The following is a 23,083-nucleotide window of genomic DNA, read 5'->3' on the forward strand; positions in this document are numbered from 1 at the left end:
ACCAGGACTTAAGAAAAAGAACACAAGCGACAGGACCGGCACCGGTCTTGTCGTTTGTGTTCTTCTTAAGTCCAGGTCTTCTGCGCCTTGCCTTTACTAATTCAAGCATGAACCAACTAGCCCAAGCAAGGGTTTTACTTGAGCATATGTCTTATCAAGTCCAAGATTGACTTCCTGAGTTTTCCTCTATAACTCATCCAGAAGATTTTTTGGGTTGCTGCATATCTGTTACTTCATGTCTCCCTTCTTCTGTCGAGTGCAGTTCCGCGCTTTTTGAAGAACACCTTTGTCTAGTTCACTGCAACGACTTCCGTAGCTGTCTCCTGGACCCGATACGAATTGTGCCCGTTATTTTCAGGTAATCACGCATTTAATTTCTGATTATTTGTGTTAAATAGTGAACGTCACTTTTACCGAGGTCTCGCTTGCCGCTTTATTAACGCGAGCTGGAGTTATACCACTGTTTAGGAAAGGAGATAAGTTAAACTATCCCAAATTATCAGTATATGTTTATTATCTCTTCAAGTAATATACTTCAACATTTGTTTGTTAGGCGCCTCAGTGCTTACCTAAACAACTTTAATATGATAAAACCATGCCCACTTTGTTTTGCCAAGGAAGCTACAGTGGTTATCCCTTAATTGTCTTTGGCGAACTTAATGAAACATTCGATTACCAGCGGCCATGTTCCTGGTCCGCATTTTTTGATCTAACAAAGGACGCCCTTAGTCACTCGCTTCTATTCAAAACCTTCACTTCTATCTATAAACTGAATGTTAAACTCTGTGCTAATTCAAATTGTTAACTGGTGCGGCATAATGATCAAGCTATAAAGCCTACCGAAATAATATTTCTAATCTTCAGTTCCACTCAAATGTCCACATTCATTGCAATATATAGTTCAGGCGCTCGCGGCTAATCTTAGTATTGCCTGTGTCTCTCATTTTTTCAGGTACAGCTTGATGTAAACATCAATTTAGGCTGGCACATATTGTACACGAGGAATGCGCTGGGTATTCTTGCACCGATTATTGCTCGGCAACGTTCTCAAGTAATGCCTTGCTATATATATATATATATATATATATATACATATATATATATATATATATACATTAGCCATAGCCACTCGTAAATTCTCGTGTCGTTTCTACGTTTCACGCACGCAACGAGACAAAACCAGGCCATCGGCATCATTACGTGCAATCCATGCCTTTTAATGCTGCTTTGTTTCTTAGAGGAGGCGCTATTTTGTTCTTCAACATAGTAACGAGCTCCTTCTAGAACTTATTAACGACTCTATTAAGAGTACTCTATTATGTACTTTATTACCGCCTCGTCCCGCTCATTAGTGAATAAGAAAACCACATTTTTCGGCCATCTCATTTCGGCTGCTAGACATTCTTTTTTTTTTAACGCCAGTATGCTTATTCCGTAGGTTGCAACGCTGCTTGTCCATATAACTACTGGAGAGGAAATGCATTCGTATTGCGTTGGTCAGTATAGAGTATCCCAAAGTAACGCAAATGCCGTAGGGTTAACACGACAAACACGAGAAAAAGTGACAGCGTGCATTTCTTGCGTCCGGATCCACCGCGGTTGCTTGGTCGCTGTGGCGTTCCGGGGCTGTGGTCGAGGTCGCAGGTTCAAGCCCCGCTGCAACGGCCGCATTTAGACGTGGGGCAAAATTGAAAAAAGAATACAATCGCGCGCTTAGATTTTTGTGTATCGGTAAATAACTGCAGGTGGCCGAAATTAATCGTAAGTAAGACGCACACTACGGTGTGCGTCACAATCGTATCGTGGTTTTGGCACGTAAGACCTCGCAAATTAGTTTTCTATTCATTTTTTCTTTCCACTATCGTTCCAACGCCACTGTTGCTATTTTAATGTGAGTCGAGTCAACCCCAAGAACAAGTTCTGCGAAGTCCCTAGAAAGTTGCTATTGTTCTGCATAACGACACCCTCCCTTGCAGTTTATCATTCATTTTAGGGAACGAGGAACGAGAAACGCCTTGAGCAAACTTGTTTTGACGGTTAAGAAGTGTTCGAAGAACCCCAGGTGATCAAAATGAATTCGGATACTCCCCCCCCCCCCCCCCTACACTGTGGCGTGCGTTATAAGTGTATCGAGGTTTTTGCACGGAGAACCCCATAACTCAATATTTGTTTTTTAATTTAACGGTTCCGAAATTATGATTAAAATTTGCCTGCACAAGCCCTGTCTTAACCCGACCTGGAGGGCATTGGGCCTCCTCGTGGCGTTTGGTGCTGTAGGCGTTGGTCCCAAAACTTCCTTTCACTTCAGTTTTTATTCTCGTAAAAATTACAATACATTGCAAAACGTGCATATATATTACCGAAGATTCATATACATTTTTTTGTCATTGATTAAGGTTTCTCTCTCTCCCTCCCTCCCTTTCTGTCATAGTCAAGACCACGGAGTCAAGACTCAGAGAGCGAGAGCTCCCGTCAGTACATCACTCAAAGGTAGATGACTGTCTCTCCACACGAATTCGTGCAGGTGTGCGGGAAAACGTTATCTGTACGAGGCGCGTAGGCTGCGCCGCTAGCGGTTCGGGTGAACGGTGCGCGAACATCTTAGGTTAGGTTAGCATCCCGTCCCCGCGGTGTGCCAGTCCACCGACACAAGTGCTTCAATGACCCTAGTCGCGCCAGAAACGACATTGAAGCCCTGCCAGTATACGCTACGTCTCAGTGTTCGTTGTCGTTGCAGTCGGTAACCGTCCTCGCCGCTTCGTGACTGAGTTTGTCACGCTGCACAAACGCGGCTGTTGGCATCTCCGGTAAAAACTGGCATGGCCGTCGCATTTTACATATAGCGAATTCCATTTGACCCGCACGACGTCGTACAGATCGACAGTCTACAAAAATTACTACGTGGGAAAGAAGTCATTTTATTCAGAAAGGTATATATGCAAAGTGCATTACCCACAATGACTAGGATAAATATAACTTTAAAGTATACAGCCAGAAAGTGTGTATATACTTAATGGCAGAAAATTTAATTCGGTAGTGGAAAAGTACCATAGCGAATTCTTTTGCAATGGACCAATGCAATATTTTGTCACACCCGAAGGAAATGAATTCCGTGTTTGTACAGATAAAAAGAAATGTGCAGTTAACTTGGCCTAATTGGTTGAGAATTGGTAATGAGATGGTAAACGTCGCAAAGCTAGTCGATGAAACGTGAGAACCTTGGGACGCGGAACTTCCAATGAGAAATTCAGATAATAAAATCATGGTAAAGCATTCGCAAATATTTTCCACAAATAAAGCTCTGGTCGTAAGACGATGAGCTTGACTCTTCGTGTGAAAGCAAATAGAGATGTGTTTTTTTTTCTTTTCTTCTGAATTATCTTTTGTTACATCGTTAGTTTATTGCCATGCTTAACAACTCTGCTAGAACAAACTTTACCTCGTGCAGAACTATTTCCGCATTAAGATATTTGTAGAATGCTGAATTTCTTTCCCTAGACAACCGTACAACTTATTCGAAAGAAATTTGTTGAAATCAAGTAGAAATTGGCAGTTATACTGAGTGTTTGCAGCATAACATCGATTCGAGGTGTGAAGATTTTTAATAAGAAGTGCTGAAGAATTGTACGAAAGAAAACTCAAGGAGATATTTCTACAAATCCATAACTCTGCACCAAATACGCATATCGCACTGATCCACACATTATTTTATGGAACATAAAAAGCGGGCAAATTTGTTACATAGATTTGCAGTTTCCGTGATGTAGTTGCCATCCTTACGACGGTTTTGAAAAATCTCTACCGGCAAATTAGTGGTATATAATACAGAGCGCTGCACAATACAGTGATTTTGTTTATTTGACATGTCTGAATGGGTTCAGTTGTCCGAACTCTGATATCTTTTTTTATTGATGATCTAGAGCGCTAAATCTAATAGAGGAGATCTTTCATTTTTTATTTTTTATTTGCAGTATTCAAGGTTTTTCGTATAGACAATGATAACCGAAATAACAATTTCACTCCAAGCAGTCAATATACATGTCTCTTGTATATAAATGCAACGAACCTCATAAAATATACGTAGTGTTTGCCGAGAAAAACGATTTCTCCCTCCCCATGTACAGTGAAGCCTCGTTATAACGAAGTCGGAAATAACTAAATAATGGACCTGACGATCGAAGCAAGTGAAATTATTAATAAAATCATTATATAGATTCCTAGCACAGTACGTGCTATAATGGATATAGCGAAGTAACTCAGGCTTTCTCTTCAACTTCGTTATATCGAGGTTTTACTGTATTTAGATTGAGGCACCTGAGGTAAAGCTTCACTTTAACGCATCTAAGGACGCACAGTGTCGAGAAGGGTGATAAGGCACACATTTGAAAGTGAAGGCACGTATCATCCTTGCGATGTTTCATCGTTAGCGACACTGTTGGTAAGGACATGAAGGTGCGAACAGAGTGAGTGTGAGGAAACTATAAGAGTACTAAGGGCAAACGCGTTCCGCTTGTGCCCGCAATATCAGCTGCACGAAGCGTCTGCGGCGAGGTACGCCTTGTGTTCGGCGTGTTTCCGAGCCGCGGCGGCTCTCAGCAGTCGCGATCGTCTCCTGTGGTGCTTGAACCATAGCGCTGTGCAGGTGGCTGCTAAGCCTAACGTGGCGGTCGCAACGATGCAGACGATGACGGCGATCGTAGTCATCATGGGAGGCACCCTAGTTGTGCTTTCGGCCGTCGAGGCGCGCTCTGCACAGAATGTACAGTGAAGGTTAGTGAATCGCCGTAGCCGGTTATGATTTCCGAGAACTGTGGCACGAAAAACAGGCAATATGAATTGTAGTTGACACTAGCCAAAATCACTTGATTGTTTTCTTTCACATTGCACTCATCATACGCAGCAATATAGGTTGTCGGGATTCTCACATGACCTTCACGATCGAACTCGGAGGTATCACACCTAAAAGATAATGTTCTATTGGGAATGGAAAAATGGAGAAATAGAAATGACGCCGCCACTAGAACTTATCCTTTTGTTTTAGGATGTTTGTCGCAGACTCAAGAAATCGCGCCAATAAAATTTAGGATTTTATGATTCTCTGTTCAATTTCTCGAACGAATTTAACGGTCAGACGTCTTAGAAATTAAGTTATATCTACTACGTTTACTGCAATGCTACGCTGAGTATTGGCTTTACTTAACGTAACACATTATTCTTCTCCCAGCAGAAGATAACAAACTAGATGCCTTTCTTAGGGTAAACCTCTTGCAACTCTTTGATTTTGTCTCCTTTCTGTGTTTTTTTTTTCTTTCCGTCTGCACTCTAAATCTACAATTGTGCAGCATTACTTAGACGCCACATTTTGACTGAGAGTTCATTCAAAACTGTAGTTCTAAAGATTGAAAGGCACGCAGGAACTTCCTAACACACGCACTGCCCATTAGTGAATGCTATCAGAATAGAGGGTGTTATATCTATTAAACGTTTCCTAACAACTTCCCGAGGTAACTAAATGTGTGTATATATATTATAATGGTTGAGGACATTTCTTTTTTGAAAAATCGCTGATTGACCCATTAACTGTCGTTTGGTTTCGTAAACAGTCTACTGCGCATTGTCTAATTTACTAAGTGTTATTTGAACTGTTATTATTGCCTTGATTGCTTTGTATTTTTCAGTCCGTGCTAAAATTTCCCACTGTGGCATTACCATCATCACCACAGGCGGTGACGGCTGCCGTGATCACCTTCACCGTACCCAAGTGCAGGGTAGCAAAATAGATTTCATTTTTACATCGAATCTGTCTATGACTAAAATCTAGCCAACTTTTTTTCATACCTGGGCCGATACCGAAGATAGTGCAATGCCGGGCCAACGCTCAGTGGAAGTGAAGCAGTTGTTAAGCACTCCCCATACGTGGGCTGATCCCAACGATAATGCAATGTCGGGTCTACCCGCGGCTGAGGTGCTGTTCACCATTAAGGGGCCCACATACACAGCTTCGCTGGTCGTCCTTGTTCATAGAGTGGAAGGGAAAGTAGTGTTTTGTTGAAGATCAACTCGCTGACATCATCCGTTCTTCTGTCTGTCTCACGTTGTCACTTTCTTTTTTCGCGCCAGTACTCCATATTTGGATTTTTATCTGTTCCCACAACATATTTTTGTTAAATAAATGATGAATTGATCTCGCGTACCTTCTCGTTCTCTGACAGTCTGGGTAGGCGCCAGGGTCCTGACGTAAGTGGCGAACACGTTCACTTCCGGTTCTAGCCGCGCCACCACCAAGTAGTCGGTGGCCGGCTTGAGACCCGTCAGGAACTGCGGGTCACCGCCGGCGCCGGTTGCGCTGCCAGACTGGGTCGCGACCCAGAAGCCCCGCACCGACCGGTTACCGGCCGTCGCATCGAACAGCTCGATGCGCAACCGGGACTCCGCCGCTCCGTGATCGTCGCTGCCGCTCCTGGCATGACCGCGTCGACGTGACGCACACGTGACTGAGAAGGACGTATCCGTGTAGTTACCCACCACGCATTCAAGGCTGGACGCTCGCTGACCTGCGACATGGGCAGATGCAACGGTAGACTGCTTATCAGAATGGCAAGCAAAAATCTTTATCACTGTGGGATGCTTTTTTTTTTGCGCCAGAAATGGTGCCGACCTTAACTCGTGACACCACACACAAGACTCTTAATCTCCACAAGGAAGTACGAAGCTAGATATTACGGATGTACTAAGCAGCCGTATACTTTTTTTTTCAATATCCTGCTTTTCTTTTTCTGAAAATGCAGTCGCAGGCAGAATAGCAGCCAGAAAAGTAGAAAAGTGGTCCTGTGGCCATAGGCAAGCTATCTCGAACTCTGCTGCACAAAGAGCGTGGGGTCACTAACGTAAGTGAGATATCCCGACTTTCGCGTTCTTTTGCATATTTCCGCAATTAAAACCGCTCCTGGAACCTACTGCGTAATTTTTCGTCCCCTGCTATTGCAATGCGAGAGTTCGTCATTCCTAAGAAATCATTCAGTGCCGAGCCGAAGTCTTTAGCCATTAGCCATTACATTGCGTGAGGTAACGGTGTGCCAACTTCTACGGTCCGTCATTGTTAAACGTCTGTCCTGATACTGCACGCTCACTACGTCACCCAGCCATTGCTCATCGCGAGAATGCTTTCGCTCGAACTGTCGTACCTACTGATCTAGCTTAATGTTTGTTGAAAACAAACATTAACAAATCGTTTGGTGAGTGCCACGCGTACCCTGCTGTAGACTAGGACAGGCTGATGCTGATGATGGCATCTTCCATGTTGAAGCAAGGACACTTTTAATGTCCCTTTTTCCACAACATGGAGGATATCGTCATGTCATCATCATGGTGTCGTCATCATTAGCATCATCCCATCCTATGTCCACAGTAGTATGTCCACCAAACGGTGTTCTTGTAAACATTTGCTTTCCTTTGCCGGTCCCTTCTATAAACCCAGCTGATATTCTGTTTTCATATCGATACTTAATAATCTGCCGTTCTCTCCTGCACTGGCTATTTGCTTGGCGTCCATTCTGTCGCGCTATTAGACCGCTGGTTAGCTCTTCTGTGCATTAAATGACTTTCCTAAGTTGACTTCTTTAATTTTAATATCAACTACTCCAGTTTGCCTTCCAGTTCACATCGATCATTGCGCTACCCTTATCCATGTGTCGGAGCGTGAGCTTTAGCTTTCGAAGCTTTTGTTTCTGTCCCCCATGTTACAGCTCCGTAGGCTAGCGCTGGTTGTATGCACCTAATTATTTTTTTAAGTATAACGGTAAACTGCAGGCCATCGCTAGGTTGTGCCTGACCTATGTGCTCCAGCTCATTATCTTGGAAATTTGCATTTGATGATGATGCTTTTCAGTACTTCGTATAGAGCTGTATGGGGTGTTCTGCTCTTTCGGTAACAAAAATTTTAAAGCTGCCCCTTGACATGTAGCAGAATTCTACTTCTTACGGTACAATAATTTCAGTTTAGTAGAGTAGTTTGCTCGGCCAGTTGGTGCATGGTGAACGTATAATGCTTTCCGTACTTGCTGAAAACCATTATACGTTCACAATAATCTCAGCTGTAGACATTATTTGCAAAATAAAAACAAAATGAAAGCGAATATTTGACTAATTTTGGCCACGTATTGCAATTTACAAATTGCAGCTGGTGACTTTTATAAAGACCTATCCACTTCGAACTAATCCTCGGGATGACATAAGTTACAAAGTGTGCAGATTTGCAACGTAATGCATTGGTGTTCCAGTAACTTGCGTGCTTCAACGCATAAAAGTGCGATTTGGTAAAAAGCAAATCGAACAATAGTGAATTTTTTACGGTAAGTTTTACGGCACTTAACTCGAAACTTTATCACTAATCTCGAAAGTTACCCGCCGTGGTTGCTCAGTGGCTATGGTGTTAGGCTGCTGAGCACGAGGTCGCGGGATCGAATCCCGGCCACGGCGGCCGCATTTCGATGGGGGCGAAATGCGAAAACACCCGTGTACTTAGATTTAGATGCACGTTAAAGAACCCCTGGTGGTCGAAATTTCCGGAGTCCCCCACTACGGCGTGCCTCATAATCGAAGTGGTTTTGGCACGTAAAACCCCACAGTTTAATTTTTAATTTAATCTCGAAAGTTTCCAATTCCTTCCAAGTGGATGTGCCCTGCAAAATCACTGGCTTCAATTCGTGAATTGCAAAAGCTGCGTTAAAACAGTTAGCTTAAGATCTATTTAGTGAAACTGTTATTTAGCCAATTATGCGTATTTATTTTCAGAGTAAATAATGTATACCTCTTCCAGTATTCCAGCTCAATAAGTAGATTTGTGCTAAAAGGGACGGGTGATTTTTTTTTAAATTCTGTGAACTTGAAATAAAACATCCGGTGCATTGTTCCACAGCTTCTTGGAATCCTGACAATGACTGTCAATATTAAATTCTTATTCTCCTACTAGCCTACTAACGTTAACTTAACAGTTCAGATGTTTTTTTTTTTTTTCATGCCTGATATAGACTTGTCAGTTAACGTCCTCATTCATCTGTTGCAATACATTTAGAGCGTTGCTGAACAGGACAATGTCATCTTCCACTCGCAGGTAGCTGAGATGTTGCCCCCTTGAGCCTCACACCCAATCCTTCCCAGTCTATCAGGGTAAATACTTATTTTTGGTCATGCAGGGACTAGCAGCTGTGAGAATGTGCTTCCTTGCTCGAGACGTGATGCCTAATTGGCAAACATCGAAGATGCTGAGTAGAGATTGATTCGATTCGATCTAATAAAATCTTACGCCTCAACTGGAACCGGTGTCTGCAAGGCTCCCGCTGCGTTCCCACGCTATTCCTCGCCCAGCAGAGGAGCGTTGCGTGAAACAGGTGTGCGTCGACTTGCACTTCGAGCCGGTTCGAGTCCTGCACTTGCGGTGGCCAATCTTCGAAGTCCGCCTCCACGGCTCCGGTGGCGCCCTCCTCTCTCCCCGTCATGTGACGCCTCTTCCCGGTGTCGTCCTCGGCGATCCAGAAGAAGCGCAGCCCTTCGCTGGGATCCGCGCTCACGTCGCAGGTCACGTTCAGTGGCTCGTTGGGCCGCGCCGCTAGGAGCGTTTCGTGCCGCACGCCGCACCGCGGCGCGTCTGCAGCGAGACACAGCCAGTGAAGGTTGTTAGGCTAAGAAATGCGTTGAACTTGGCTGGTTGATACACATTCGCTCTTCATGTCGCGGCGCAAACGAAACTACAAGAAGGACAGGAAAACGACAAAAAAGCAAGAATTGGGTGAGAATCACTCGTTTTCTTTCTTCTTTTTTTCTTTTTCGACAAGCGCGGGCCTCTGCTTTAGGCATGTTCCACGACCCTTTACAGTCGTAAATCATGAATAACCACCTGCGTTCACCTTGCATTATTTCGCTATCTCACAATGTCATGGAAATTTGGCGTACGCATTTGTCATCATGTTGATTTACATCATAAGCCTTCGTAGTCTCTCCGGGCTTGACATCTCTGTCCCGAAGCAAAGCTGTGGAATCACATTGAACAGAGGTTCGAACGCAAAGTTCAGGCGACGCGCTTGAGCCTTGAGGAACCACCAAGGTCCACATTTGGTAAAGGCGCCCCCTTCACACGTGCACTCGGTTTTCCTAGATCACTTCAGCGCACTGTAGGTATGTAGGTGGAGCAGCAAGGCCTCTATGAGCCAGGCATTCTTTCGCGAAAACGGACCTGGACACCCGTTATAACCGCACTTCTCTTAGGTCGCAGTCTTTTCCCATCGGCCAGTGCTGGGTTGCGCGCAGGACGTGAGGAGGTGTTTTTATTTGTCATTCAAACAATACAAGAAGGATCGAAACAAAAGCGAAAGTCCTTCACTTGAAGAAGTTGGTTTCTTTTCCATGGCAGTTCTGCATGTAACAAGTTGTTTAAACTATAAATCCTGGCGAGCAAGATCTGAGTATACGAAAACTAAATTGCTAAGACGAAAGAGAAAAAGAAAGGAAACCTAACACTCACACAGGCAAATTACGTCTTTAATATGCTTCTTCGCACCAACGACGCGGAAGGGTCAAATTGCTTATATACCTGATACAGAAAACACAACAAGATCGTGCCATCAACATGACATAACAAGGATGTTTTTCGTTTCGTGTTGCCTACTTTGTCAGTTTCTATGTTGGGCGCATGAAGCGTGCTTGGCAATGCCGGTAAAAGGTGACGAATCATTCGGTCATCAAATATATTATTCGAGAGAGCGGATGCCACAGGCACGATAAACGAGGCTGTTGCCCCGACAATGGCCAACAGCGAACCTTACTTTACGCGAGAGTGAATACTAGCCTCGAAGTTTTGGGCCTGCGGCTCAAAACCTCGGCACACTCACGTCTGACGCGGACCTCCAGCGGAGCGCTCTCCACGCTCTCTCCGTCAGCAGTGTTGGCCGTGCAGGTGTACCGTCCGGTCTGATCGACGGTCACCCCTCGGATGACCAGGTAGCGCGAGGTGACCAGAGCGTCCGACGACCCTTCGGCGCTGGCGAACCCCTTAATTTCTGTCCCGTCGCGACGCCAGGTGACCTCGGTGACCTTGGAGGCTGCAAGCACCGAGCACTCCATGTACACGTCCGCGCCTTCGACGATGCGGCTGGCGTTGAGACCCGCGCCGAGCCGAATGCTGACCTCAGTCTTGTCTGCATGACATTGCGTTTGGTCACTCGAAGTACGTCGATTGATGCAATCTCGTTGTGTAATCGAGATGTGTAGCATTGAATTGCGAAGCGATAACAGCAAACTGGTACTGTACCACTTCTTCGAATGAATCGCAGGTGCAACAGAAAAGAAACCCGAGAAAGTGTAAACGTGAAAGAGGGCGATGTCCGGTTTTCTCGATCTCCCATGCAAGTGCTAAATAAATGTGGAATTATATAAATTCATAATTATGGCTCGCCCTTGTAGCTCAGCATATATGGTGATGCACTGCTGAGCATGAACTCGCAACTTCGATCCTGCTCGCGGCGGTCGCATTTCGATGGGAGCAGGACGAAAAATCGCTCGCGTACCAAGCTTTGGTTCGTGGTAAAGGACCCGCATAGTCAAGATTAATCCGGTGTTCATCAGTACTGTCTGAATACCATAGTTTTGCTCTTTCCCCATTCCCCAGTGTAAGTAGGAAACCAGGTTTTCCCGTGACCTTCCTGACTTTCCCCTTTCTTCTCTCTCTCTCTGTACGTAATATCCCAGTCCAAAATTTATGGAATATAAAATTATGTGGTTTACTGTCCCAGACGTGGCAGACAAGTATCGGAAATTTTCGCCTACCTATGTCTCTTTCAACGCAAATCTCAATCTAATTGCACCAGCTACCGATCCTGCCAGTCAATCGTGGTGATGGCGAAGACGGTTGTCTATAGTATGCTTGACCAGGCTGAAAGAGAATATCAGTGGAATAGAATCTTCACCTTGTACCGGTAAAATTTTTCCTTTCTGTGGGAGCATTTATGCAAAAAAAAAGAAAAGTAACAAAACGAGAGAGAAGTTTCTCAAGCGTCGAGGTTGAAGAACGTGGCATAAGGTGGTTCCTTCAGTGTTGCTGCTTCTAGTGCCGAAACGACTCAGCACATCGTAGAGAAATGTTAAGGTATTCTTCAAACAAGACCCGTAGGAGACGTCCCCCTTCTCGAAGAGATGCGATTCAAAGCTGATGGAAGCATTACCTGTTCATCAGTCGAGATAAGCAAGACACGCTTAGAGTATTGGCGCAAAAAAAATGAGGAAAGAGATTGATAAAACTAGAATCGTGACAAACATAGATAACTTTACCATATAGAAATGGAGGCCTGCTCCATATACTGCTGCCGTCTACGTCTCCGACATTTCGGGGCTTGGTAAACAGCCATACACGCGTTCGCGAAGCGCTCCTCCTCTCTAATAACGCGTTTTGTATTTGTAACGTTGTCACGTGTATCAAGGACGCTGCTGTGTTTCAAGGGACCTTTACCTTGGGCCTTTCACTTACGCGACATGTCCACTTTGAGGAAACGGCTGAGCACGCCTCGGCTCTCGGGCAGGTTGCCGTTGATGGCGCGGCACTCGAGCAGCCTGCCGGATTGCGCTGATGCCGGCAGAAGAAGCATGCTCGTGGTCACGTTGCCTTCGGTCACGCTTCGGCTGAAAGCCGGGTCCACTGCCGTGCCGTCCATAAACCACGTCACGTTTGCCGCCGGTCGGCTACCAGTGGCTTCGCACTCGAAGCTCCTGGCCTTCGCGGAGAAGCGTTCGGAAGGCGAACCAAACGATGCAGGCGCCGCCACGTCACTTTTTGCCACCTTGGCGTCCGCGGACAACGGAATGCTGGAGCCGATGGCCGTATCCGCTGCGGCGGTCTTCTTCGGTGGCTCGCGCTGCGTAGCTGTGCCGGGCAGGCCGAACCACCCTGAAGGGGCGTCAGTCTGCTGCGCGGGCCAACTCCAGATGATAACCGCCGTTGGTGCCACTGCGGTGGAGAGAAAAAAAAATAATTGCAATTGCTGTTGTTGCCACCCATCTGCGCACACCGTCAGCGTCATTAGCTATGCTACGAAATGCAGTGTGATCCGCTGTCAAAGAGAACACCCATTAAATGTCTGACTACAAGTTACAGCGGGATTATAACAAGAAGGTATGGTGCCTTATTTCATAGATATGGCAGCCTAAAGAGTTTTAAGTCATCTTTTTTTCGCTCGACAAAGTAGTTTAGTGTCATTGGCTTTATTTCAAGCTATGTGTTCTGAGAATATACAATACGGTACTTGAAACATTCCTAAAGTTCGGATGGAGCAACTGAAATGTTCACCGCTACATCTGTCGTCTGCTACTGCATGTAGGTAAATTAACTTCGTGAAGAGAAGGAAATCGGAAACGGTGCGAGCGAGACGGAGTACAGATAACGACACAATATATATATTTTAACTAATGCACATGCAATCAGCGTATGCATGTCCCGTGCACTAGCACTACATGACGCACCATGAGGCTTTCATAAGGGTGCTAAAATTAGGAGTTGATGTCGCTTTGGGTAACTAACTTAAAGGCGTCTTTTTTTTTCCTGTGCAGTACATCAAAAAGCCGACACTGCAGCGCTCACCAAGTAGTGCAGCCATCGCGTTTGAATGGCTCGTTCAACCACGCACGCTCAGTGAAATTGTGAGGTGGCTCTGCCACTGTTCTCGCTTCGACGAACAACGCCAGACAATCCAGTGTCCCTTGGGCATACTGGACGACTGGCCTTTTAACGAAGCAGAGATATCGGCAGCGCGCGCTTACAGCACATGCGCCAAGAAAGCCACGCGAGCTGTTGTACAGTACTTGAGGGCGATAGACTTGAGTGCCGAGCACGCCATAATCAGGGCACTTGCACCTTTACGACCGTAAAGGTTTACGTTAAATCGGTTTGCAGTGTAGGGCAAGACAGGGCAAAGTTTAGTTAATCTCTGTTTTTACTTACATCAAACAGTCATCATCAGCCTATATATGACTTCTGCAGGACGAAGGCCGCTCCCAGCAATCTACAATTATCCCTGTCTTATATAATGGGAGCGTTGAAATAATGGAATGTAAATATTAAAAAAAAACGCAGCTTTACCCCTCTTCATTTCGCACTCTCAGGCAGTTTAGGCAATGCTCACCTCGAAAAAAATAATAACGCGTGTAAAAGAGGGGCGATCACGGTGGGGGGAGATAGGGGGACGTGAAGGGAGGGGACTGCATCGCCGAGAAATGTGAAATTGCTTCTGGCGCTGGTATGCAGTCTTGGTATTTGGACGTGCATTGAATCTTGTAACTGAACTGTCATGCTGGATCTTGAGGCTGCCGAATACTATATTTCTTTTTACCGAAGAAATTAGCTGTCCCGGGGTCTCCCGTAGACCTCGGTTTCAAGAAACTACGTCATAGCTCGTTCATTGCTGGACCGCACACACATCTCCTGTCGGCCTATGGGCGTTAAGCCACATATGCTGTAACCCTATACATGTGCAGGTTACCGGCTGTGTTCCGTATGGAAGTGCGCGATGAAATAACAAACGCTGCATAGATAGCCTCACTGCAAGCAGTAAATGCGTTTAATCGCATCATTACTTTAATAGATCGACTTCAGTTGGCTCGTTTACGTACTTGGATGGGCTGGATCGCCGCCTGACGCCAACAAGCTCCTTGAGACGCACGTGGTTTCGCGCGAGAGCTCTGCAGGCGCGTGAATGTTTACAGGGTGTGATGGGTGGCGGCGCTGCGTGGTGTTTCTCCGCTAAATATTTTCTCTCTTCCTGAGGCATCCCCTGAAAATCTACTCTTCTTATATGGGTAGTATTTTTTTTTTTCAATTTCACATAGTCGAACGCCTTTACAACGAAGTGCGTGGGCGATCTCCGAAATCATTCGTTGTAAAGGTAGCGCACCGCACCGCTCACAATTGAACCGGGACAGAATTATACCTTCGTTATACAGGTCATTTCGTTGTAGAGGTGTTCGTTGCAGAGGCGATTGACTGTACTCGAAAATGTATTTGTGATTACCTTCACTGTTCCCATACCACTCAGAGGCATAGTGTTATTCAGAAGCCAAGTAGTCCTAAATTTTTTTTCAATCCAGTAGAGGTTTTCAACCTTTTGCATGCATAATTTCATCATATTTATTTATTTATTTATTTATTTATTTATTTATTTATTTATTTAATGAACAGCATGGTCTTTTGGGCGTTTCTATTTTCGACGTTTCGGTCGGAGGACCAGCATTTATCAAGACGCACTCTTCATAAAAGCTGGTTCTCCTGCTCAAACGTCAACGAAAAAACGCGTCCCAATGAACCATGCTCTCTTCGTTTAAATAAGGTGCGCAGTAAACAAAGATCCATTACTATATGTATGCACAAAGATACTGAGTATCTTGATGGGGTGCAAAACTTTGTATTAGGTTCGGATCTACCGGCCGGTATCGCGTGCGTCAACAACTACTCGTCTAAGCAAATGCTCGGACGAGAACTGAGCATTACCGTGCCTCGGATCGCTCGGGAATCGCTTGTGGCCACATGTACGCAACGTCCAGCGCTACCGACACGAACAACAATTATTAATGTTATCGGGAAGTCTGTGCAGCTCTTTTCCTAACAGCCCTGCCGGTGCCAGAACAGCTCCCTTGCGTACGCTTAACACCCTCGTCAAATATTTACCCTCCTCCACCGCCATCAGCCACACCGTATCCCCACGGACGGCCGTTCTCGATGTTTCCCGCATCGCTCACGAAGAAACCACTAAGAATAACCTTTACGGAGCAGGACACGCCTATGAATATCCAAATACGGACGCCGGACGTATAATCTGGCAGCTAAACCTCTCCCAGATGCATGTTCAAATGTCTTTTCCTTTTATATATATTCGCGTTTCGTCGGTAGACGAATGCATAATGTACTGGGCGCGTTTCCCTGCGTCGAGGCAGGACATAGTGTGAATCGCGGTCCTCGACGCCAAGTCGCAAAAAAGGCGAATCTGTGCATGAGGAAACCGACTCACGCTCCGAGGTAGCGTGGCGACCGCTAGGAAATTCGGGTTCCGCAGCAGCACCGGTGCACTTTCGGGGGTTGTCGCTGCCCGGTCGATCGGTACTCGCTTCGCCACAACGTCCTCCCACAAAGGGTGAACCGTGGACGTGAGTGGAACACATGTTCGAAGGAAAGTGTGATGTTGCGAGGATGCCTCCAACTATAGTGACGCTATTTGCGAGGTGGCTCGACGGGTTCGAAGTGTGTAATCCGCGGAGGTTTAAGGGACGGGGTCTTTCAGCGCGGACACTTTACGACAGCCTTTAGCACGTTTTTTCGGACAATTTCCAAATTTCCGGGACGGTATAGCACGTATCTCGCACTCTCGCGAATGCCCATAAGAAGGACAAACTGGTCGTTTTACGCTCATAATGGCAGTTCAAAAAATATATATATATATTACAGCAGGTCCTTTCAAACCGTGAGAAGGTAGAGGCAAGGGCGTCTGAACGGGTGTTTTTCCTGTTTGATAATTTTATTAGTATGATCTCGGAAATAAACATTTCTGGACGCTGACGCAGAGACGGATCTCCCCGTGATTGGTTTAGTGGCGTTTTTTTCTTACGTACAAAGAGGTTAGATTATGCTATCGACTGTGGCTCTGCGACAGAGAACACTGTGTGCAGTTGTAGATTTCTTTGTGACATTGAAGGTGACGGTGTGGCGCTTTATGTGTTCCAGAACCTGGCAGAGATGTTCCCAAATTGGTCCTTGACTTCTTCTGTCATCTTTTGTCAACTCGTTTACTTGACCGCAACTATAAGGTATCGCCAGCAGCAGATGCTCCCTGGTCAAACGACTTGTCATTTATTTTTATCTCTCGCTCTCTGGGTAGGACTTCGCTACTTAGAGCGTAGAACCTTCCCCGGCCCCCACAACAAACTAACCCGAGCGCAGGCTACGACTTTCCGCCTGCTACAAACCAATACTTACCCCTCGTTACAACGTTTCAACAAGATCTAGCCAGACATTTACCCCAATGCCACATGCCATATCTGCAAGGCACAGCCAGCCACACTTCCACACATGCTTTGGGATTGTACACAATATCCCGACACTAACCCCACGACCCTCTCGTCGAGATGGCACGCTGCCCTGCGTAGCTCCAACCTTGACGACCAACTCTGGGCGACCCAGCAAGCCTGCGAGGCGGCGAAGAGGCAGCACCTCGACGTCCCCACGTGGGAGCCCTAGGCCCAGCCACCACCTCTTGCTGGTTTCAATAAAGTTTATTCAGTCAGTCAGTCTTTCCCTTGCGGTCATCCCTTTTGGAAATACAAAAAAGAAAGCTATTTCTCATGCAGCGCTATAGAGAGGGCTGGCTGACAAATCTCTACATTTACATCTTGTTCTCTGTCCCCATCTTTCCGAAATATACCTCCAGTGATAGCAAGCGCACGTGGTGTGTTCTCTCCGTTCTCTTTCTTTGTCTGGATTTAGAGCTAAATGTTCGACGTGAATCAATACCAACTTTCTCAGTCCATCCTCCTTATCAACAAATAGGTGGGTGAGTTCGCTAAACCTAATGATAGGTATGACGTGCCTAATAAACGGGGACAGAAGAATAGAACAGAGTGACACACACAATGCTCAGGAGTCTGGCTGTCTGATGAGATTACATTGTTTCACGTTACTCACTGTATAGATCGAGAAGCACCGTGGCCGATCCGGGTAGCGAGACATTGCTTGCCGCGAGGCAGGTGATGTTCGAGTGCAGATCGCGGCGACTCAGGGGACCCACGGTGACTAGGTTCTTCCAGCCACCGTCGGATGTAGCCACTGTACCATGGGCCGTCCTCAGCTGCGTGCCGTTCTGGTACCACGTGAGCGTGACGTCGTGGTCGCCTGAAAAAAGAATCACGTGACGTCGTGATCGGGCTCCACTGTGTACGTCGGACGAAAGCAACGCTCATCATTTGAAGGCGGGAAGAAAACGGCCTTTTGGAGGTCGAGAGTGTGTAAAGGAAATACAGCCTGCGCTGGCCTCTCAGTAGCTAAGGCGATGTCAGCACAAAGTCCTGGCTTCGATATGTGGCCGTGGCAGGCTCGTTTAGATGGCGGCGAAATGCCAGAAGATACGTCTACATAAATTGGTGTGCATGTTGCCAAAGCCCAGGCGGTCAAAACTATTGCGCAGCCCCTCAACTACGCCATCTCTCGTAGACCGTTGCGTCAACTTGGGATGTTAAGCCCCTGAAATAGGTCAGTCAGTTAACCATATAGGGAACAGGATAGCGCGAGGGAAGATCATGCGTCGGTTCTTCAGTGCAAGCTTGAAGCTTGCCCTACCCGTGTTGTCCTTGTTTGCGTGTTAACAGTACTGCGGTTGCAAAACCTCATGCCTGCTTTCAAGGATTCCAGCACTTTTTCTCAAGGTCGCTTACCCAGATCTGTAGTTTGTCCCAAGAGTGTATGTCCTCTGAGTGTGCTACTTATTTTCAACCTGGAGGCCACCCGCTATCCAGTCAGTTGTGCAAGACTGTTGTGGACACCATTGCTTTAGTTTTCCCAGTAATTATTAATATAGCTCACCCATTATTGTATGTTAAGGTACAAACAAGCGCAGGCCTTCCAAATCCACGACAGCGTTGAGGGGAAGGGAGCAGCAGTGTATAGGAACTTCATGAGAGCGCAGCTTACAAATAAAAGATCACAAGGTGAGAATGTGGTTGTAGACATGGTTAATAAAACTCTTAATTATTAGTGGGGTTGTGTAACAATATCTACTCATGGGCCGTTTATTTTCGGCACTGTAAAGTGCGTTCAATATGAGCTTACTTTGGTTTTTTAATCTTTACGTTGCTTTATAGTACGTGCAGGTTTCGTTCAGAATAAGCTTAGAACTATAAAGAACATCCAGTATATGTGAAATGGCCAGGGTAGCTGTTTGGTATTATGCCACTTCTGTTATTCTTACAGTTTTGTATTCCTATTTATCTCTGTCTTTGTTTGTGGGGCTGAGACAAATCGAGGTTAAATTTATTTTCTAACGCATTCTCTGCGCACTTACCCACAAATAACGCTACAGAAAGAAATGTTAGGGGTAATCAATACGCGTGGAATTGTGGTACAGAGGCGTCAAATAACAACGAAGCTGCTCGCTGTCTTAAAGAAAGCCTTCATGGGAAGTCTGTCGCGTCTCTATTGGCATTTCGGTTTGCTCAATAGGCTTTCTGTTTAACTACTACCGAATGAATTCAGTTTTTTTTTTTTCGCGAGATTCTAGGCAGCCAAACCCTTACTTCCCATTCTATGAGCGAATAATTAGAACATGGGTGGTCGCATAGTAAGGTAGCGTGCGCGTCTGCAGGCTGTACCTACACGTTTCTATTTCGCAGGTCAGTCGCACGGCCTCTCCCTCGGCGTAGGGTCCAGCCGTGCTCTTGATCGTTGCGCCCCTAGAGTCTTTGATGAGCGGTGGGCATGCCTGTGCTGTTGAAAATGACAAGCCATACAAATTTCTCTAAGTCAGTGAGCTCCAAATATATATATATATATATATATATATATATATATATATATATATATATATATATATATATATATATATATATATATATACATGTGTGTGTGTGTTTGTTGTGTTTGTTGCGTGTGTGCATGCGTGTGTGTGTGTGCGCGAGTGTGTGCGAGTGTGTGTGTGTGTGTGTGTGTGTGCGTGCGTGCGTGTGTGTGTGTGTGCGTGCGTGTGTGTGTGTGTGTGCGTGCGTGTGTGTGTGTGTGTGTGTGTGTGTGCGAGTGTGTGCGAGTCTGTGTGTGTGCGCGAGTGTGTGCGAGTGTGTGTGTGTGTGTGTGTGTGTGCGTGTGTGCGTGTGTGTGTGTGTGTGTGTGTGCGTGCGTGCGTGCGTGCGTGCGTGTGTGTGTGTGTGTGTGTGTGTGTGTGTGTGTGTGTGTGTGTGTGTGTGTGTGTGTGTGTGTGTGTGTGTGTGTGTGTGGTGCGTGCGTGCGTGCGTGCGTGCGTGTTGCACTGATTGGCCGGCTATGATGTTAACCGTTCGTGACCGCGCGAAATATTTGTCACGTCATGATTATGGCTTAGCCAGTGGACTACTTATGCTGGTCGCTTGATGAGGACAAAAAACAACTACGATAACGATGACGACGTTGGCTACAACGAGAACAAAAAGAGTTCTAAATACACTTTCATCGCTGACTGAGAAGAACGACTACAGTTTTATTTTTTCTCAACGGCAAAGAAAGAATTTGGTTATTATAAGCCTGTCGACTGTTCCTAAACCAAATTTTACGTTGCAAACATGCTTGGCTGCTTTCATTCGCTCAAGTTTCGTCCTGTAACTTGGCTGGAAAAAGGCATAACAGATGAGATCTATAGGCGGAAGGTGAGTTCATACATGGTCTAACGAAAATCGCGACAAAAAGCCGGTAGCCAGCAAGTTCCATATATAACAGGCCACAATTTTGTCCCACCGCGTAAAGTTCTAATGACATGAAACAGACGAACTCAAGTGACGGAGCTTCTAAATGCAGGACGCGTGAATGGCACGAAGCTCCATTTTTTCTTCTGAAGACGGCACGTACTGCCTTGCCATAATTCGCGGGAATGCAAATCGGCATATATCTCGAGTATCCCGAACGGCGTAATTACTCGGAAGAGACATCCGTATAAAATGAGTTTCTGATTGGTCTCTGGTAGAATGCCTCCTTTGACGTGTACGAAAGTAGTATCTGGAAGGGTTTTTTTTTTTTGTCTGTTTCAGTTCTCGCTCAATGACAGGAAGATTTGCATAACCTCTCGTCATATATTTTTACGTATTTTGGGCTCTAACTACTTGATACATCGGCCAGAAAATACTGAGACCGAGCACACTGTAAATGATGGAACGCATTACATCCGCGTCACTAGCAGTCCTTCATATGTGACGGCTTATCCATTACCGGTGGAGTAACAGCAGCATTGCTGCGTTAAGTATCTCACTGCGCTTTCATCTATCCGTTCAGCATTTTTTGTTTTGGTAAAGTACGATTTAAGTTTCCAGGTTCGGTGATTGCTTCCGCTTGAGCGCAGTGTGATCAGTATTTTCTGATGAAGAATTCAACAGTATCGTGCAGCCGCTGTAAAATTCTACGACATTACGATTGCGGAAATATTTTTCAACATGGCGTCAGCACCCGCCTTCGGCTTGCACGCGAAAAACTCAATGGTGTAGCTAAAAAACAAATGAATAAATAAATAAATGAATAAATGAATTATTCACTAATTAGTTAATACCAACCTGTTTCGTTTTGTTCAGGAATTTATTTTAAATATTTGCATAAACACCCAGTACATTTTCGGTTAAAAGTAGGCATCTATAGCTTTTACGGCGTTCTTTTAAAAGGCACATTATGGCACAACAGTAAACGGAACGCAGCATTTGCAGGAGAAAAAAAAACGAATGTTTGCGAAGCCGGGGCATATATCCGCGTATTCAAAGTGTGAAGCCCTAGAAATTATTGCGACATGCACAGTCATCCAATAAATCAGGTTTGTCACACTTTAACACCATAGAACTTCGTATTTGTGGTAGGGCCAGTGTCCCGAATGCTTTCGAGGCCGACTGCACGCGTCTGAAAGGCTGCGTTCGCTTGTTTGTTGTTTGTTGACACATGTTACCATAGCAACACCGGACCACATTTAGGGTCAACTTATGACACGGGAATCGTATTACGTGAAGACAAGCTCAGCTCAATAACAGGGAGAAGTGACAAACGATTACACTGAAAAATATTAATTTACTTCCATATGCAAGCACAGTTAATTATCGGTTATTTGCTTACCTGTGATGACAAAACGGCCAACTCGTAAGGAAAGACGCCGCAAGACAAATACCATAAACGCCGGCACCAGTAAACAAATGAACCGATGAAGATGATAATGTGTTTTCCGCGTCTTATAATCATGGCAATTTTTCAATTAATCTCCCAGGACAACAAGCCCGCACTGAAGGGTCCGATATTCATATGATTGAAAGCACGCTATTGCAGCAGGTTCAACGAAGATCTGTTGTAAAAACAGGTTTAAAGCAGTAACAGGCTTTGTCGCTCAACTCTGCGCATTTTAATTATTTTTTCAGCGTCTTTCCTTAGCGTGTGCTTTCGAGGCTGAATCAAACACGAAAGAGAACCTGGAATAAAATTGTTCTGGTATAGCAAAATCTTATTTACGATGTGTGGCAAATTTTTTGTTCCCGTTTTCCGTAGGACAAATTTGCCTTTCGTGTGACATTCGGGTACGTCATCCCATATGGTTTTATCCACTTTCTTTAGAGTTATTAAGGAAGGAAATATATGTGGCTGTTTTTGTGAGATAATCCTGGGATCAAGTATTTGTTTTTATTAAGGGAATGATACATGTCGTCTATAATTTCTTTATATAGTGAGGTTCGTATTGTATGCGCTGTTTTACGGAAGACTCGTATGCATAAATACATGCAATAACCGGCCTAGTTTGTTGATGTAATAGCAGTGCGTCAAGTGGAAAAGGTGCACAATCGAGCGTGGCCGATAATCGTTTAAATCAATTAGGTTTGGAGGTCTGCGCTTGTAGAGTGGATTGGTTGGCCTCTGTACTGTGTTGGATCTGGAGGACAATCCCAATTGCTGTCCCCCAGATTTTGGAGCTTGCCGTTGGGTTCGGGAGTTGGCCGAGGTTGAGGAGGACTTTGAGATGAAAACTGGAGGTTTATTTACATTATTAACAGTGAGAGTACAAAGAAATTAAGTCATAAAGTCATTACGGACCAGCAGCAACTCGGACGCTGCAGCCCGTGGCAAGAAGCTCGAAAGAGATGAATGAAGGAATGCTCTCTTGTTGCTCCCGATCTCTGGCTTTTGACCCCTTCGGTGTCTCGAAGTCACGTCATGTTCGGCCAATCGGCGAGCCCGCTCAGGTGGCATCATTTTCGGCCAATGGTAGGCGCCCGTGCGAGTGCAAGTCACATTCGGCTCAGAGGGTCGCTCCATTGGCTCCACTTGTCCGAGGGCTTACTTCTCTGCGGTATTCCCTTCCTG

At 45.5% G+C, this 23,083-nt stretch overlaps 1 protein-coding gene across 1 annotated transcript in view; it reads right to left on the reverse strand.

The window, feature by feature from the left end:
* Positions 1–2,350: 2,350 nt before the first annotated feature.
* The window catches only part of LOC126516554 (uncharacterized), a 134,126-nt gene continuing 113,393 nt past the window's right edge, over positions 2,351–23,083 (reverse strand). Inside the window, exons 3-9 of the mRNA XM_050166680.3 lie at positions 19,394–19,504; positions 17,711–17,917; positions 12,518–12,994; positions 10,887–11,192; positions 9,305–9,646; positions 6,195–6,554; positions 2,351–4,748 (exon numbers count right to left, since the gene is read on the reverse strand). Of these exons, the coding sequence (XP_050022637.3) occupies positions 4,525–4,748; positions 6,195–6,554; positions 9,305–9,646; positions 10,887–11,192; positions 12,518–12,994; positions 17,711–17,917; positions 19,394–19,504 (2,027 nt within the window). The 3' untranslated portion in view covers positions 2,351–4,524. The remainder of the gene's footprint in view (positions 4,749–6,194; positions 6,555–9,304; positions 9,647–10,886; positions 11,193–12,517; positions 12,995–17,710; positions 17,918–19,393; positions 19,505–23,083) is intronic.

This window comes from Dermacentor andersoni, chromosome 1 (genome assembly GCF_023375885.2).
Source record: "Dermacentor andersoni chromosome 1, qqDerAnde1_hic_scaffold, whole genome shotgun sequence".
NCBI lineage: Eukaryota > Metazoa > Arthropoda > Arachnida > Ixodida > Ixodidae > Dermacentor > Dermacentor andersoni.